Raw genomic sequence first — 19,386 nt, 5'->3', positions numbered from 1 at the left:
TTTTCTTTATCTGTAAGACTTTAACAAATGTTTTTTAAAATATTAATGTAGTTACATTAATTAACTTTAATTATTTCCCTGATGTCTTTTCAAATCTTATTTTTAGCTTTTTATTTTCCTTTGCTGTATATATTTTAAGGAGCATATAGTTTAGTTGGATTATTAAAATTGAGTCTGAATTTTGTCATTTAACTGGAGCATTTAGATCATTTATCTATAATTATTCTGATATTGGGGTTTAATTTAGAAGATCTTATTTTTGTATTTTTGTTTTTTTCTTTTTATTGCCTTCATTTGGATTACTTTTTCTTCTTCCAGTTTTCCCCATTTACTCATTTGAACCTAAAAAACCTTGTTTTTTTATTATTTTAATCAACTTCTGGGAGGGTGTATAATTTATGTAGAATAAACTGCATCCCTTTAAAGCCCAAGCGTGAGTACTAACATATATGCAAAAATTCTAGTTACTCTTGACATTCTAACATACTCACTAAAGCTTAAGTTCTCAGCATCTTTTTGATTTCTCCTTCAGTGATAAAAGGAAACAATCATTTCCTAAACTATTTTATGTTTTTGAAAGAAGAGCTTTTAAAAACCATGTGATAATAATGCTTTTTAAAATATTTAGTGTATCCCCACTTTTAACATTTTTATATCTTCTTTTTCCTCAGAACTTCTGTTTGGGATTATTTTCCTTTTACCTGAAATATGTGTTTTAGTGGCTTGTTCTCTGTCCTTGCTCTCGCTGTGTATCATGTAGTCTGAAAGTATTTTATCCTCTTGAAAGTTAGTCTCTACCCACCTCACCACCACCTGCCCCCTGGCAGCTTAAAAAAAACAAAACTTTATTGAAATATGCAATCAATTACATATATCTAAGATCAGTGAGTTTTGAGAAGTTTATGTACATCTGTGACAACCTGTCCTAGTTGAGATACAGAATTATTTTTATCTCCCCAGAAAGTCTCCTTGAGCTCCTTTGTAGTCTTCTCATAGCCTGCTTATTTCCTACCCAGGTAACTACTGTTCTGCTGTGTCACTGGTTAATTTTTGCTCATTTTAGAACTTTTTATAAATGGAATCCCCATAGTACTTACTATTTTGTGTAGGGCTTCTTTTACTCAGTTTTTTTTTATATTTACCCTTATTATAGCATAATATGAATGGTTCTTTCCTTATTGCTCAGTAGTATTTCATTGGGTAAATACAGTATAATTTCATTAGTCAGTGATTGATGAGTGTTGGATTGTTTATAGTTTGGGTCTATTTTGAATAAAGTTGATACTAACATTCGTGTACAAAATTTTTTGTGGATATATACCTTCATTCCTCTTGGGATAAAACCTATGAGAGAAATTGCTGGGTAGTATGTGTAATAAATGTGTATTTTCTCTTCTTAAGAAACTATTTTTGGTGGCTTTTCACATAATATTTTGGCTTTAGTGCTTTGCAGTTTCCCAGAAATGTTGACTAAGTGTGGATTTTCTTTTTAAAAATCTTGTTTGGAAAAAAATCCTGTTTGAGATTCATTGTGTTTGGATTATATCAGTTGTTTTCTCATAGAATTTGGAAAAAACTCTTTATTCTCTTCTTTAGATACTACCTTTTGCTCTGATAGTCTTTCTTCTCTTTTTCTACAATTCTAATCTAATGGAAGACCTTTTTATTCTCTTCCATGGGTCTTTACTTCTTTTTCATGTTTTCCTTCTCTTGGTTTCTTTATGCTGCATTTAGGTAATTTCATCAGAACTGTCTGCCAGTTTGCTAATTTCCTAATTATTTTTTTTTTGGCTTATCTAATCTGTTATAAAAAATATCCACTAACCATTTCATTTGTTTTTGATTTTTTAGAAGGTTTTTAAAAATGTTTTATCAGTCTTTAATTTTTTGTTTCTTATATTTTATTTCCTTAAACATAGTAAGTATAATCCTTTCTTAGTCTTTGTAATTTTGGTGTTTAAAGTTCTTATAGGTCTTTTTTATTTCTCTTTCTCAATTAGTATATGTAGTTTTTTTTTTTAAATAGAATAACTATGAGCTATTTATTTTCTTAATGATTTTGTTTGTGGAAATTATGTGGAAACTCTAGAAGTGTTCTGTTGTTGTTGCTTTTGACAGGCACAGTTCTAGATTAAATTCTTCCTTGAGGGTTTTTGGACCACCCAGATAATGTGAATTGAAGCTGTAAATTTGTGTGATGTGATGGCAGGCTTTTGGTATCAGTTTGTGAGTAGTGTTGTTTTTCACCATCTTGGTGTTAAGGCTTAAAACATTGGGTTTTCCTTGCTACTGTCTGTTTGGGACTGAGGGCATTTCTAGGACCTATATTTTGAAGTATTAGATCTCTGGGTTTGTCTTTGTGGAAGGATGATTTTCTTTTGGACTCTCTACCTTTCTAGTTTTGGGTTTATCTTCTGATCTTCATTCTTATTGAGATGGGAAAAGCTATATCCACAGTTAACTGGTTTAGAATTTTTTTTCAGAGTGAAAGCTAGCTTCCATCTTTACCTCGCTCCTTATGTTTTGGCCTTAATCCTTGATTTCTTATCCACTTACTGACATACTTAAAATATCATGCAACAATTCTAAACGTTTTTGTGGGGTGGATACTGATCATAATATTTCCTACAAGTGTTTTTTTATGTAAATTTACTACCCCTTCTTTATGCCTCCATTGTCTGCTTGGATTATATATAGTACAGGGGCTGACATAAATCATATTTGAATCCTTAGTTTTTGTATAGTGGGCATTCAAGGAATTGATCACAAATGAAAAGATCTGGTTTTGACTACATTAGTGTATTTAAAGAAGTTAACTCAAATTAAAAGATAAATTGTAAATATAGAAAAATGTTTGCAAAAATGAGTTAGCTAAATGTGTGTAAATATAATGTGAAAATTTACATAGCAAAACAAGAAAGATACTGTATTATAGAAACAAACTAGTTTTGAAGAATTGCTGCTGTTAGTAGATGCATGAAAAATTATTTCTTTTCTAATAGTTGAAATATAAGTTAAAAAATCAGTAAAATAATATTCTTTATCAGTTTAGAAAACTTAAAAAAATCTATAGTACCTGATATTGTCAAGGTAGAGAGCAGTTGAAATTAGATACTCTCATACATAGTTGCTGGGAATATGTTAATACAAATAAATTTTGAATGTATCTGGAAGTTTACAATAAGCATTAAAATTGAATATAATGTGTGACCCTGTACTTCCAAGTGCTTAGGAAATCATCTTAAATCAAAAACATTTTGCAAAATGATTTTCATTTGTGGAGTCCTTTATAATAGCAATATTTTTGAAAATGGTTTAACTATACACCTTAACTATGTTTGTTTAAATAATTCTTTGTTCTATTAAAGGATTACACGCTCAGCAGTAAGGCAGTGATTAAATTATTTATGGTATATTTCCTTGATGGAATCTTGCGTAGATATCAAAATATTTCTGAAAGTGCATCCTTTTTTTTTTTAGTACCAGGGATTGAACTCAGGGGCAACTGACCACTGAGCCACATCCCCAGATCTGTTTTGTATTTTATGTAGAGACAGGGTCTCAGTGTGTTCCTCAGCGCCTCACTTTTTGCTGAGGTTGGCTTTGAACTTGCAATCCTCCTGTCTCAGCCTCCCGAGCATCTAGGATTTCAGGTGTACGCCACCATGCTCAGTGAGCATCCTTTCTAAAATGTAGCTTCCAAGGGTTGGGGTTGTGGCTCAGTGGTGGAGCGTTCACCTAGCATGTGTGAGGTCCTGGGTTCCATCCTCAACATCACATAGAATGAATGAATGAATGAATGAAAAATAAAGATATTGTGTCTAACTACAACTAAAAAATAAATATTTTTTAAAAATTTAGCTTCCAGGACCCTTTTCCTTCCTGCTTTTCTTCTTTGCAGAATTGACTCTTTCTCTTCCATCTTTTTTTTCTGGCCCATCTTTATCTCCCCAGCATCCAAGATTAGACTACTCCAAGGCTCAGTTCTTTATTCTCGTCTCTGTTTCTCTTCATTGAGGATTGCTGGTTAAATTACTTGTAATAATATCTGTATGCTAAGGACTCTGACATTTATTTCTTCTGCATAGAATTTTTGTCTGAATTTTAGACTGATATTCAGCTGCCTACTTTACATCATCTGTTATGTGGATAGGTCATACTTTGCATGTCCAGAAGTTAATTCCTGATTCATGCTTTTCCATTTGTTCTTGAAAATATTCTTGCATAATCTGTGACCTCTCTCTGTGCCTGCTACCCCATATCTGTTCTATCAGTATAGTAATTGGTTCTGCAATATGTTGAGAATTCATCTTCTCTTAGCCAAATTCCCTGGATTACTACAGCAGATTCTTTTTGGACTCTTGTTTCTACTTTCTCTTCCTCAGACAATTCTTAGAGGAGCATCGGAGCAATGGTTCTCTCTCTCTCCTTTTTTTTTTTTTTTTTTTTGGTTCTGGGGATTGAACTTAGGGGTGCTTAACCACTGAGCCACATCCCCAGCCCCCCTTTTTTAAATTATTTTTTTATTTTGAGACAGGGTATCACTAAGTTGCTCAGGGCCTTGCTAAGTTTCTGAGACTGGCTTTGATATTGGGATCTTCCTGCCTCAACCTCCTGAACTGCTTGGATTACATGACCCGAGCAGTTGTTTTCAGTGGCCTCTCAGGGAACATTTAACAATGTTAGGAGACATTCTTGGTTTTTAAATTTGGTAATCAGAGGGAATACTACTGGAATCTAGTTGTAGATATAAAGGATGCTGCTAAATACCCTACAATGTATAAGACCCTTGTCCCCTGAAATATAAAACCAAACAACAACAACAACAAAAAGAATGATTTGGTCCAAAATATCTACTGATGTGCCTAAGAAACCCTGCACCAGGGTATTATTTTTAAGACACAAGTCATGTCATGGCACTCATCCCTCCCATTTGGAGTAAAACCAAAATTATTAACTTGTATGGATCTATGGTACCTGGCTTGCTTTGGCCTCTTGGAATTCACCTTTCTGTTATGTCCTGTTCCTTCCATACCAATTTTCCTGTCTTTGAATACCCCAGGCATTCACCCATTCTGGGGCCTGTGCTCTGGCAGGAATGCACCCTGTGTGTGGCACCCTCAACTTCGTAAGTCTTTTGCTTCTATCTCATCTTCTCAATAAGCCCTAGCCAGTGACATTTAGAATTGCTACCTACCTATCCTGCCTGTGGTACTTCTGATCCGCATTATATTTTTTTCCCCTACTCCTTTCTATAGAACTTTGCACCCTTCTAGTGTTCTAGAAAATATACTTACGTTATGTTTATTACTGATCATGAGTCCTTTCCTTTCCATTCCTATAAGAATAAAAGTTGTCAAGAGAAGAATTTGTTTTTCTCTTTTAAACTGATGTGTCTTAAATGTCTGAAACAATGCTTGGCACAAAACAGATACTCCATAAATATTGCACCAAACAGATACTTTGTAACATTTGTTGAACTAACAATGGTTTAGTTGTGTTTCCCCAGTAGGACTTTGGATAACTTTAATGTCTTTATGCTTTTCTAAAATACCCATATTTTTGTGGAAAGAGTAAAATCTGTTAAAAATTTTGTTGTGGTTAAATATTTTGTCTTTTGTTAGTAAAATTAAAACATTTTGTTCTATCCATCTTTGAAATTTTCAAATGTTAAGTTTCTGAGGCAGCATATAAAATGAATATGATCTTACTTTTGTTAATGTATTTTAATATTGACTGATGACAGATTAAACATTTTTTTTCTTATTTTTAAAGGACTATGATTTAATCTCCAAAGAACCAAAGCCTTTTGTATTTGAGGGAAAATTACGTGGCCCAATTGTTGTTCCCACGGCTGGAGAGGATGCATCTGGGAGTTCAGCTAATTTAAAAAAGGGACCTGTAATGAAGGAAAAAGTATCTCCTAAAGGAGAGGAAGATAAGCAACCTGCCTTTATGGATGTAGCAAAAGAAGATATTAAAGCTGATGACAGAACATTACAACAGCAACTAGGTGATCAAAATAGAACTATTTTACCAACCCATGGCTTAAACAATGATATTGTGAAAGCATTGGACCGAATCACATTGCAGAATATTCCTTCTCAAACAGCCCCAGGTTTGACAGCAGAAGTTAAGAAGGACTGTAGTCTCCCTCTTGCTGTTCTCACATGCACTAAAGCATGTCCACACATGGCTACCTGTGGAAATGTTCTTTTTGAGGGTCGGACAGTTCAGCTAGGGAAGCTCTGCTGTACTGGGGTTGAAACTGAAGATGATGAAGATACTGAGTCTAATTCATCGGTGGAACAAGCATCAGTTGAAGTACCTGATGGACCTACACTCCATGACCCAGACCTTTATATTGAGGTTGTGAAAAACACAAAGTCTGTCCCAGAATATTCAGAGGTGGCTTATCCTGATTACTTTGGTCACATTCCACCTCCATTCAAAGAGCCTATTTTAGAAAGGCCCTATGGTGTACAAAGGTGAGTTGCAGATCTCTTACTCCTCCTAAGTAAAACCATTTTAAAAATATGAGATATAATAATTATATTTAGGAAACAAATTAGTCTGAATAAAAGTTACCATAATTTTTATTCTACTTTGGACATTTAGCATTGTTTTGAAATTATCCATCTTTGAATAAATGTTACCTTAGCAGTATTTATTTAGTAGTTGATCATTTGAACTTGACTTAGATATTAATTAGTAATAGGCTGTAAATACATGTACTCATATGTAACAACAAATCCCATCATTATGTACAACTATAATGCAACAATAAAAGAATGTGGAAAAAATAGGCTATAAATAAAGCAATGTGAACAGTATTATTTTGTAGTAAAATTTGAAATGTTAATTTTTTATATATAATGTAAAAATTTAAGATTAATCAAAGCAGTTAGTAAAGTTATTAAATATTTCCAAGTAATATTAGGTATTACAAAAACTATTAATAGATATTACAAATAGAGAATAACTTTTTTGGTGTGTCCAGACTATATTTAGTGATCATGGCTAATGCTTTATGATGATGGATTCTCAGTATCTAAAATAATTTGAATGCTCTTATTATGAGTATAGTATTTAATGGAAAGAGAAGACCTTACTGTGGGTATTTGATTTCCTTAGATTAAAAGCTTCTTTAAGGCAACAACTACATCTTATTTATTTTTATCTGTAACAACTAGTATAATTCATTATTTTTACTTGGCAACTTGGTGTATTTAGTGCAACTATTTGGCTACTTAGTCCACAGGTATGGAATGTACCACATCAATCATACAGCATCAAATCAGGAACCTTTCTTCACTGGAAAAGGTACTTCAGAGTGGGCCAGGCTGTGGTGTCTTCTGAATCACAGCCAGCACCATCTAAAGGCAGCTGACCTTGTAGTGTGCTGTAAAAAGCATAGGTGAAGCTCTCAGTCCAAGGAAATACTCTGCAAGGATGAGTCAGTCTTTTAGGATGCACTTAGCTAGACACTTTTGCACAGTTTTATATCCCCAATAGAAAGAATATGTGGGTCTGGTAACCAGGAGGGGAGAGCTGGGCCATATTTTACTAGAGCTCCTAGTGTCCCACTGGGAGAATTTGTGCTTTCTGTCCATGCACCTCTGGGCTCTGCAGGATTAGAAGTCCAGTCCCCATGGTAGTTGCAGTCTTAATTGCAAGAGACACAGCAAGGGTACAATGTAACAACAAGCTGTGGTTACTGAATGGAGATTCTAGCTTCCTTCTGGCTAGGACCAGGAGGTGGGAAAAGATTTTGCCATCTTTACAGAAGTTATTAACTCAGAATGATTCAAGGAAGTAGGGTTGCTTTTACAGGATGGCAATAAGGTGAATATGTGTGGAACTCAGGCCACCCACTTGCTACTCCCTTGTCTAGTTTAACTGAGAATGGACATGTCACTGTCCTAAGGGTGAAAGGATTTATTCATGCTGGGAATTATTATGTCTTATCTACAGCCCTTTCTTCTCTTAATATTTATGATGATTTCTCTTAATTTGCCCTGAAACATTGACCTTGGAATTGCTCTGCAAGTTGAATCAACAGATTAGAGTCTAACTTTTTTTTTTTTTTGGCATATTAGACCACCTTTTTTATTGCCTGTGTACAGTGTGATATACTGCTGGGTTTGTCGAATGTTCAAACCAAAACTTTTAAGATATGTTTTTGATACTGGAAGGCAAACAGCATGATAAAAGATCAAGAGATCAATGAGAGTTGGCATATGTGTTTTACAGATAGGTGTGTTGGTATATAAGTTACAGGGCAAAGGAGATTAGGCTCAAACAAGAGCCCAGAAACTTAATCATTTTAAACTCTGTTATCTGTGTTTGCTTTAAGAAAATTTGCAGTGAGAAAAATGGGGTTGGGCTCCAATACACCTTTGAGGGTTGGGTGGCCATGGTGCCCTACAAATTTCAAAGATTTCTTTCTATATAGATAAAATGTCCCACTAATTTTCACAACTTTCTTGGAAATGTTTTTTTTTTTTTTTTTTTTTTCCTGATTTCTGAGTTTACTCATAGAAATAGTACTAAGCAGGGAAAAAGAATAGCACAATTCACATTTAACTATGTACATTGATTGAATTCCTTACACAGATAGTGGATGTTTTGACACCTTGGACATGTGGTATCTGTGGCAACACAGCACTCTGCTGATTTCTCAGTCTGCCTCTGTGGTCTACACAGCCAAGTTAAATCTGGCCAACAGAAGCTCAGGGAATGTCATTACTATAGGCATGCACTCCTCTATGCCTTCAGTTCCCATGTCAAACTCAAAGAAATTGAATGGAAAAAAAAAAAAAAACCAGGAAAATATTTACATTCCTTTCACAACAGAAGGAATAAATGAATATTGTGCTCCTCTATTTTCAGGGGAATACAAGATCCAAATTAAAAAAATATATTCTGACTAAAAGAAATATCTTTTTAAATCATTTTAGACAGCAACATTAAAAAAAAATCACAAAGAAAGAAGACTTAGTTCATCAGAGAATTATCTCTAAGTTCCACGTAAAAGGCCCAGAAGTAAGCATTCAAATAAAGCCTTATTTAAGTGATAACTTAGTATCCAGCAATAATTTGAGTCTTTTCTTTCTTTTCTTTTTTTTTTATTGGTTGTTCACAACATTACAAAGCTCTTGACATATCATATTTCATACATTAGATTGAAGTGGGTTATGAACCCCCAATTTTACCCCAAATGCAGATTGCAGAATCACGTCGGTTACACATCCACAATTTTACATAATGCCCTATTAGTAATTGTTGTATTCTGCTACCTTTCCTATCCCCTACTATCCCCCCTCCCCTCCCCTCCCTTCTTCTCTCTCTACCCCATCTACTGTAATTCATTTCTCTCCTTGTTTATTTTCCCATTCCCCTCACAACCTCTTATATGTAATTTTATATAGCAATGAGGGTCTCCCTTCATTTCCATGCAATTTCCCTTTTCTCTCCCTTTCCCTCCCATCTCATGTCTCTGTTTAATGTTAATCTTTTCTTCCTGCTCTTTCTCCCTGCTATGTTCATAGTTAGTTGCTCTCATTATATCAAAGAAGACATTTGGTATTTGTTTTTTAGGGATTGGCTAGCTTCACTAAGCATAATCTGCTCTAGTGCCATCCATTTCCCTGCAAATTCTATGATTTTGTCATTTTTTATTGCTGCATAGTACTCCATTGTGTATAGATGCCACATTTTTTTTATCCATTCATCTATTGAAGGGCATCTGGGTTGGTTCCACAGTCTAGCTATTGTGAATTGTGCTGCTATGAACATCGATGTGACAGTATCCCTGTAGCATGCTCTTTTAAGGTCTTCAGGGAATAGTCCGAGAAGGGCAATAGCAGGGTCAAATGGTGGTTCCATTCCCATCTTTCCCAGGAATCTCCAAACTGCTTTCCAAATTGGCCGCACCAATTTGCAGTCCCACCAGCAATGTACAAGTGTACCCTTTTCTCCACATCCTCGCCAGCACTTGTTGTTGTTTGTCTTCATAGTGGCTGCCAATCTTACTGGAGTGAGATGGTATCTTAGGGTGGTTTTGATTTGCATTTCTCTGACTGCTAGAGATGGTGAGCATTTTTTCATGTACTTGTTGATTGATTGTATATCCTCCTCTGAGAAGTGTCTGTTCAGGTCCTTGGCCCATTTGTTGATTGGGTTATTTGTTATCTTATTGTCTAATTTTTTGAGTTCTTTGTATACTCTGGATATTAGGGCTCTATCTGAAGTGTGAGGAGTAAAAATTTGTTCCCAGGATGTAGGCTCCCTATTTACCTCTCTTATTGTTTCTCTTGCTGAGAAAAAACTTTTTAGTTTAAGTAAGTCCCATTTGTTGATTCTTGTTATTAACTCTTGGGCTATGGGTGTCCTATTAAGGAATTTGGATCCCGACCCCACAATATGTAGATCGGAGCCAACTTTTTCTTCTATCAGATGCAGAGTCTCTGATTTGATATCAAGCTCCTTGATCCATTTTGAGTTAACTTTTGTGCATGGCGAGAGAAAGGGATTCAGTTTCATTTTGTTGCATATGGATTTCCAGTTTTCCCAACACCATTTGTTGAAGATGCTATCCTTCCTCCATTGCATGCTTTTAGCCCCTTTATCAAATATAAGATAGTTGTAACTTTGTGGATTAGTCTCTGTGTCCTCTATTCTATACCATTGGTCCACCCTCCTGTTTTGGTACCAGTACCATGCTGTTTTTGTCACTATTGCTCTGTAATATAGTTTGAAATCTGGTATCGCTATACCACCTGATTCACACTTCCTGCTTAGAATTGCTTTTGCTATTCTGGGTCTTTTATTTTTCTATATGAATTTCATGATTGCTTTATCTATTTCTACAAGAAATGCCATTGGAATTTTGATTGGCATTGCATTAAACCTATAGAGAACTTTTGGTAATATCGCCATTTTGATGATGTTAGTTCTGCCTATCCATGAACAGGGTATATTTTTCCATCTTCTAAGATCTTCTTCTACTTCTCTCTTTAGGGTTCTGTAGTTTTCATTGTATAAATCTTTCACCTCTTTTGTTAGGTTGATTCCCAAGTATTTTATTTTTTTTGAGGATATTGTGAATGGAGTGTTTTTCCTCATTTCCGTTTCAGAAGTTTTGTCGCTGATATACAGAAATGCCTTTGATTTATGCGTGTTGATTTTATATCCTGCCACTTTGCTGAATTCATTTATTAGTTCTAGTAGTTTCTTTGTAGACCCTTTTGGGTCTGCTAGGTATAGAATCATGTCATCTGCAAATAGTGATAATTTAAGTTCCTCTTTTCCAATTTTTATGCCTTTAATTTCTTTCGTCTGTCTAATTGCTCTGGCCAGTGTTTCGAGAACTATATTGAATAGAAGTGGTGATAGAGGGCATCCCTGTGTTGTTCCGGATTTTAGAGGGAATGCCTTCAACTTTTGTCCATTCAGAATGATGCTAGCCTGAGGCTTAGCATAGATAGCTTTTACAATGTCAAGGTAAGTTCCTGTTATCTAGTTTTTCTAATGTTTTGAACATAAAGGGATGCTGTACTTTGTCGAATGCTTTCTCTGCATCTATCGAGATGATCATATGGTTCTTATCTTTAAGTCTATTGATGTAGTGAATAACATTTATTGATTTCCGTATATTGAACCATCCTTGCATCCCAGGGATGAATCCTACTTGGTCATGGTGCACAATTTTTTTGATGTGTTTTTGTATTCGATTCGCCAGAATTTTATTGAGGATTTTTGCATCTAGGTTCATTAGAGATATTGGTCTGTAGTTTTCTTTCTTTGAGGTGTCTTTGTCTGGTTTCGGAATCAGGGTGATGTTGGCCTCATAGAATGAATTTGGAAGAGCTCCCTCTTTTTCTATTTCCTGAAATAACTTGAAAAGTATTGGTATTAATTCTTCTTTAAAGGTTTTGTAAAACTCCGCTGTATACCCATCCGGTCCTGGGCTTTTCTTGGTTGGTAGTCTTTTGATGGCTTCTTCAATTTCATCCATTGATATTGGTCTGTTCAAATTGTGTGTATCCTTCTGACTCAGTCTGGGCAAATCATATGACTTAAGAATCGATGTCATCACTATCTTCTATTTTATTGGAATATAGGTTTTCAAAATAATTTCTAATTGTCTTCTGTATTTCTGTAGCATCTGTTGTGATATTGCCTTTTTCATCCCGTATGTTAGTAATTTGAGTTCTCTCTCTTCTTCTCTTCGTTAGCATGGCTAAAGGTCTGTCGATCTTATTTATTTTTTCGAAGAACTAACTTTTAGTTTTGTTAATTTTTTCAATAGTTTCTTTTGTTTCAATTTCATTGATTTCCACTCTGATTTTAATTATTTCTTGCCTTCTGCTACATTTGCTGTTGTTTTGCTCTTCCTTTTCTAGGGCTTTGAGATGAAATGTGAGCTCATTTATTTGTTGGTTTTTTCTTTTTTTGAGGAATGACCACCAGGCGATGAATTTTCCTCTTAAAACTGCTTTCATTGTGTCCCATAGATTCCGATATGTTGTGTCTGTATTTTCATTTATCTCTAAGAATTTTTTGATTTCCTCCTTTATGTCTTCTGTAACCCATTGATCATTTAGTAACATATTGTTCATTTTCCATGTGATGTAGGATTTTTCCTTCCTTCTTTTATCATTGATTTCCAGTTTCATTCCATTATGATCAGATAAAATGCATGGTATTATCTCCACCCCTTTATATTTACTGAGGGTTGCCCTATGGCATAATATATGGTCTATTTTTGAGACGGATCCATGTGCTGCTGAGAAAAAAGTATATCCATTTGATGACGGTTGATATATTCTATATATGTCAGTTAAGTCTAGGTTATTGATTGTGATATTGAGTTCTATAGTTTCTTTTTCAACTTTTGTTTGGAGGATCTGTCCAATGGTGAGAGAGGTGTGTTGAAGTCTCCCATAATTATTGTGTTGTGGTCTATTTGATTCTTGAACTTGAGGAGAATTTGTTTTATGAATGTCGCAGCACCAGTATTTGGTGCATAAATATTGATAATTGTTATGTCTTGTTGGTGAATGGTTCCTTTTAACAGTATATAATGTCCTTCTTTATCCTTTTGATTAACTTAGTCTTGAAGTCGATTTTATTCGATATGTGGATGGCCACCCCTGCTTGCTTACGAGGACCGTGTGCGTGGTATATTTTTTCCCATCCTTTCACCTTCAGCTTGTGTATGTCTTTTCCAATCAGATGTGTCTCCTGGAGGCAGCATATTGTTGGATTTGTTTTTTTATCCATGATACCAGCCTATGTCGCTTTATTGGAGAGTTTAAGCCATTAACATTCAGAGTTACTATTGATATATGGTTTGTACTTCCATCCATGTTTGATTATTTGTCCTTTTTTTAAAAAATTTTAGTTTGTTTCTCCATGATTATCTTTCCCCTCGCCCTCTGTCTTTCCTTAGGCACTTCCCACTGATGGTTTTGATTATTGTTTTTCATTTCTTCCTCATGTAGTGTTTTGCTCAAAATGCTTTGCAATGCTGATTTTCTGGTTGCAAATTCTTTTAACTTTTGTTTATCATGAAAGATTTTTATTTCGTTGTCATACCTAAAGCTTAATTTTGCTGGATACAGAATTCTTGGTTGGCATCCATTGTCTTTCAGTGTTTGAAATACATTGTTCCATGACCTTCTTGCTTTCAGTGTCTGTGATGAAAAATCCGCAGTTAACCTTATTGGTTTACCCCTGAATGTAATCTGTCTCCTTTCTCTTGTAGCTTTTAATATTTTCTCTTTGTTCTGTATATTGGATATCTTCATAACAATGTGTCTTGGCGTTGGTCTACTGTGATTTTGTGTGTTCAGTGTCCTGTATGCATCTTCAATTTGTATATCTGTTTCCTTTTTTATTTCTGGAAAGTTTTCTGTAATTATTTCATTCAGCAGGTTACTCATTCCCTTGGTTTGAATCTCTGTACCTTCTTCTATCCCGATGACTCGTAAGTTTGGTTTTTTTATGTTATCCCATAGCTCTTGTATGTTTTTCTCGTGATTTTTTACCAGCCTTTCTGAGTTGGCTAGACTCTTTTCAAGATGATATATTTTGTCTTCATTATCTGACGTTCTGGCTTCTACTAGCTCCACTCTGTTAGTGATACTCTCAATTGAGTTTTTAATTTGGTTTATCGTTTCCTTCATTTCTAGAATTATTGTTTGATTATTTTTTATAATCTCTATCTCCTGATAAAGATGCTTAACTTCTTCTTTTATCTGTTTATGTAATTCATTCTCAATGTGTTCTTTCGCTGCTTGAATTTGCTGTCTTGTATCCTCTTTAAGGTTCCATTCCATCTGTCTAAGGTGTTCCTTGAGTTCTTTATATGACCATTTTTCTGATGACTCTAGGTCCTCCTGAATATTTAGGCTGTCCTGCATTGTTTGTACTCCTTTTCTTCCTTGCTTTTTGAAGCTGCTCATGTTACTTCTTGTTCTGTTTGACTGATGAGTTACTGTTTACTCCTATAAATTTATTAGATGCTTGGGAGGAAAGGTATTAGAAGGGAAGGGAAGAAGTCACTGTAGCCGCAGGTTTCAATGAAGTTATCTCCTCTGCCGCAGTCTGATGACCTCTTGGAAATGTTTTCTGCCTTCTGATTTGTTGCTGCAGAAATGAATCATAACTTCTAAAGCAATCTAAAACCTTTTGTCTTCTAGTCTGTCAGCATCATGCATTTTGTGTAATGATGACTATTACCAGGTTTGACTGATCTGTATATACTTTGGTGCAAAGAACATCTTTTATCACATTTGTCATAATTCCATTGTTACATATTTGTCAGATTTTTTGGCTATCAAGTACTTGATAAGAGGCAGGAATATAATCATATTTCAATATGGAGTTGCAGTCCTGAGAGTGATCACATTGATGGGTATGAAGTTTCATATTTTAATGAAAATAATATGAATCTGTTTATATTATATTATTTAGATGTATAGGATTTATATTAGATGTATTATGTGTTTACTTTAGACATGTATCATTTATATGATTCTGTTTATATTATTTAGATGTGTAGGATTTTCTCCAATAAATGTTAGTTATTTAGCTATAACTACTACAAAAAATAAAATGTTTTCACTTAAAAAATGTTTATAAGTTATAGACAAGAGTACGTTGGTATTTGAAACTTATTGCCTCTTCTCTCCTCTGCAAATGTCCCAAGTGTTCATGTGGAAATTGTGAAGAATGTAGTCTCATTGCTCAAAGTTGTATATCTTCTCTTGCCCTTTCAATTTTTTACCCAATATTGCTGAGAAATAAGTAGAAAACTTTCCAGAATTATTTGTTCCTTCAAGTTAAATTAGTTTGAGGCTGAGAACAAGTGCATATAGCAAAAATACTTGGTTTAGATTCAATGAATGCAGTAAGACTGTTTGGCGTGGTGAGGGACACCTTGTCAGGGCAGAATGCTCTCTGAAAAGCAAGTTCTAAATGTAGTTCACCCTTTGACTCTCTGTGCTACGTGCATGTGCACGCATGCGCGTGGGTGTCTTAGCAAGTAGTTTTATTTCTCTAGAGACCAGTTTTCTTGACTGAAGAAAAAGGAAGTAGAGAGTTAGTGTTTTTCAAATTTGAGTCATTAACTATTAATAACTAATAGAAAATAGCAGTGTTCACATGTGGTACAACTAAGTTATTATAATCTTTTATGTCCTCTTTCTCTTTGTAGGATTATAATTTCTTCTTCTTCTTCTCCTCCTCCTCCTCCTCCTCCTCCTCCTCCTCCTCCTCCTCCTCCTCCTTCTCCTCAGTACCAGCTACTGAACCCAGGACCTCAGTGCATGTTAGGCAAGCATTCTACTACTACTTGGGTTATGATTTTTTAAGTGTATTTCTTGTTGGCCAAAATCAAAAAAGTTTGACAGTCATCCACTTGGATTAGAATTGGAAACTATAGTCCATGTGCCAAATCTGGTCTGCTACCCATTTTGTTCTCTCACAAGCTAAAAATGTTTTTTTTCCACCTTTAAATCATTAAAACAGTTCAGAGAAAAATTGGTAATTTATGACATGAAAATTATACAAAATTTATATAAACAAAGGGGTTTTTTTGGAACACAGCCATGTCTATTATGTTTTTGGTTGCTATTTTTGAGCTACAATAGTAGAATTGAATGGTTGTGAAAGAGACCAGCAAAGCCCAAAATGTTTACTATCTGGCCCTTTACAGGAAAGGTTTGCTGAACCTAGTAGCTAGATGGTCTGAGACTGTGGTTTTGTATACAATGAAAAACCTAATATGGGCCAGGTAACTGGTATTTCAAAGCACTCTGAAATGCTTGTCTTTTGAAATACATTGACGAAGTCACTTCCAGTTTGCTTAACTTACTTGCCCAGTCTTCTGCAACTTATTTTTTGAGCAAATGATGAACGTTTTGTGACTTTTTTTGCCACTCCTTGGTCCTTGTTTGAGTGTGGTAGCATTGTGAATGAGCGGTACTGAAATTAATGAAGATTTACTGTTTTATTATTTTTAGAGGCATCAGACTGCTTTAAGGTATTCAATGAAAATAGCTTTAATGCTTTAAATTTCTATTGTGTGGTTATCTTCCTAGTATGCACCACTAATATTTTTAAAAGAAGGTTTAGTATAAAATGAATAAAACTTCTAAATCTGCCTCATTTGAAAGGAAAATGTCTGTTGCAAGATTCTTATCTCTGTAGATAATGCATTAAATTTTGTTTATTAGAAACATATACTAATGATTATTTAAGTCCTAGTTTTGGTTTAAGTTGCATTTAAAAATTGTAATGAAATTCATCTCATATTTTAGTGTATGCTTAACATTATTGGTGCTTTTTTCCTGTTTTTGTATTTCATAAAACCAGGACATAACAAAATAAAAGAAGAAAGGTCACTTTTTGTCCTGTGCCCCAAAGGTGACCAGTATTTTGATTTCTTTCCATTTTTTTTCATCTATATAGAAAACTCTAGCTACATTTTGTAATAGATATTTTGTTATTTTATAATTTTATATGGTATATGTTGCTTGTTTTAAAAAGCATTTAAGGTATTTTCTGAAAATATAACCAACAAAATAAAACAAAATGACAAATAAGGAAAAGAAAGTATAGCAGCTCTTAACCACAAAAATATTTTCAACTTCAACTCAAAATAAGTTAAAATATTCTGTATCAAATTTGGCTAAAATCTAGAAGTTTAACAGCACATTTTATTGCTGAGGCTTTGGAAAAATAGGTTCTTTCATACGTTGAGGGTGAGACTGTCACTGATAATAACTCCTATGGAGGGCATTCTGACAGGGTCTGTCACAATTAGCACTATAGTTTTCTTTGACACATTAATCCGATATCTAGGAATTTATGAGATATACTCAAGTGCTCATCAATCAAAGTTAAATAAATTACGATATATCTGGTGAATTCTGTTCAATGGTTGGATGACAAAAACCACTCTGTGCATTGATGGAATGAGCTGTAAGATATATTATTAAATGAAATAAGCAAGGAGTTTATTTTTATGACATTAAAAACAAAGAGGGAAAGGCACTCTGAATTAGTAAAAGGCACTCTATATATAAAGTAAAATCTAGAAGGAAAGTAAAAAAGTATTTACCTAATTGGGTGAGTGGAGGAAATGGATTGTGTCGAAAAAGGAGCCTTTTCTTTTATGCTTTTATGTCATATTTAAAATTTTTTAGAATATCAGTATATACCACAATTTTTCATATCTCTATATAAAATATGTTGACACCCAATTTGTGATACATGTGTAATAAGAATTGTACTGCATTCTGCTGTCATTTTTTTAAAATCAATAAAAAATCAGTATATTACCTACTCAGAAAGTTTAAATTAAAAAGTAGGTGAAGAATTGTAGGAAAATAATATAAGGAAAACAAAATTCTAGATTTGTTCGTGTTAAGTATAAAATAGCTTTGGGAGAAGCATGAGTACTTCTGGAATTCAGAAAGCTGTAGAAGTATATTGGTAGGAGCAAAAGCAGCAGATGGGTTTAGTGAATGATTTTTATGGGTCAGGCACAGAATTAAGTAGTAAGCATTTTATATGCTGTGTATATATGCATATAAAGTGTGCCACTTAGTATTGTAACAGCTCTATGAAGGAGGTGCTGTTATTTCTCTATTTTACAAAAGAGTAAGTTGAAGTTCAGGATTTTTGAGTAGTTTATCTGCTTGGCAGAGCCAAGAGTCAAACCCAGGTCTAGATCATGAATCTGTTTTGTTAATCACTGTGTGTGTGTGTGTGTGTGTGTGTGTGTGTGTGTGTGTGTGATGTATCTTGATTGAACACACATGTAGATAAGTCATACTATCTTGTGAAGAAGATTATCTTGGATTTTCTTTATAGAAGATATGGATAATAATATGGATCCTCAGAGAACCCCATTATGTATATAATTAACATCATTTCCTATAATTTCCTTACATAAATACAGCAATAAGGTTCATTAATTTTTTTCTTACTGTGTGGCTTTGTGGTTGAAAAACCTAACAGTCTTTTGTGGGTAGCTGCATATAGTGTGATCATTTGAGTATGGACTGAACGGGCTGCACATTTTACAGACTGCCCTGCATAAGTTATTTTCTTGAGCCAAGCCTTTGATAAATGTTGAATGTCACTAATTTTGAGGCAATACTTAAAATATACATGTCTTATTTTGTCTGGAGAGCCATATATTTTAATAGGCAAATGTGTAAAGGAACGATTAATATTCTTTTATGAAATCTAGTTACACAAATACATATCTGAATAAAAAATGATTTTCCCTCTTCCATTCAAGTATTCATTTTAGATCAGGTCTAATATAAATGGCAATTAATGGTTCCCCAAAATACAATGTCAGGTTGAAAAACAGTGGTCTTGTAAAACTTGCACATGATTTGGTTTAACGTGGGCTTTTTTTTAAAATTTAAAACTGATTACCAACATTGGAACCTTTAGAAGATTTTACATAAAAGGCCAAATTCCTGGTATTTCTTGGAAAAAAAAATTAGGTGCAATGGACATCACCTGTTTCCCACTTGACAACTTTTTTTTTTTTTTTTTTTGGGTGGTACTGGAGATTGAACCCACTGATCGAATACTGTACCTCTGAGCTACATTCTCAGCCCATTTTATTTTATTTTGAGGCACTATCTTGGGATTACAGGTTTGTGTCACCTCACCAGACAGGCCTGTACTTTCTGAACCTGTTTCATGTGGAACATAGCTATAGAACTGAGCTGTTGTAAGCATCCTTTCAGTATCATTTTCCTAAATAAAACAACCCCAAACTTTTGTAAGTATTTATTTTTGCACATTGGTGGTCTATATCAACCTTTTTAAATTAAATAAATGAATGTCTTT

At 34.2% G+C, this 19,386-nt stretch overlaps 1 protein-coding gene across 6 annotated transcripts in view; it reads left to right on the top strand.

The window, feature by feature from the left end:
- Positions 1 to 19,386, top strand: part of AGTPBP1 (ATP/GTP binding carboxypeptidase 1) — a 192,405-nt gene that overhangs the window by 102,041 nt on the left and 70,978 nt on the right. For all 6 annotated transcript variants that reach the window (XM_081275394.1, XM_081275395.1, XM_081275396.1 and 3 more), the window contains one exon: positions 5,776 to 6,488. In XM_081275394.1, the coding sequence (XP_081131520.1) occupies positions 5,776 to 6,488 (713 nt within the window). The remainder of the gene's footprint in view (positions 1 to 5,775; positions 6,489 to 19,386) is intronic.

Source organism: Spermophilus citellus, assembly GCF_964194105.1.
Source record: "Spermophilus citellus genome assembly, chromosome: 2".
Taxonomy (NCBI): Eukaryota; Metazoa; Chordata; class Mammalia; order Rodentia; family Sciuridae; genus Spermophilus; species Spermophilus citellus.
The sequence above is the reverse complement of the archived record's forward strand: the minus strand, read 5'-3'. Positions and strand labels throughout refer to the sequence as shown.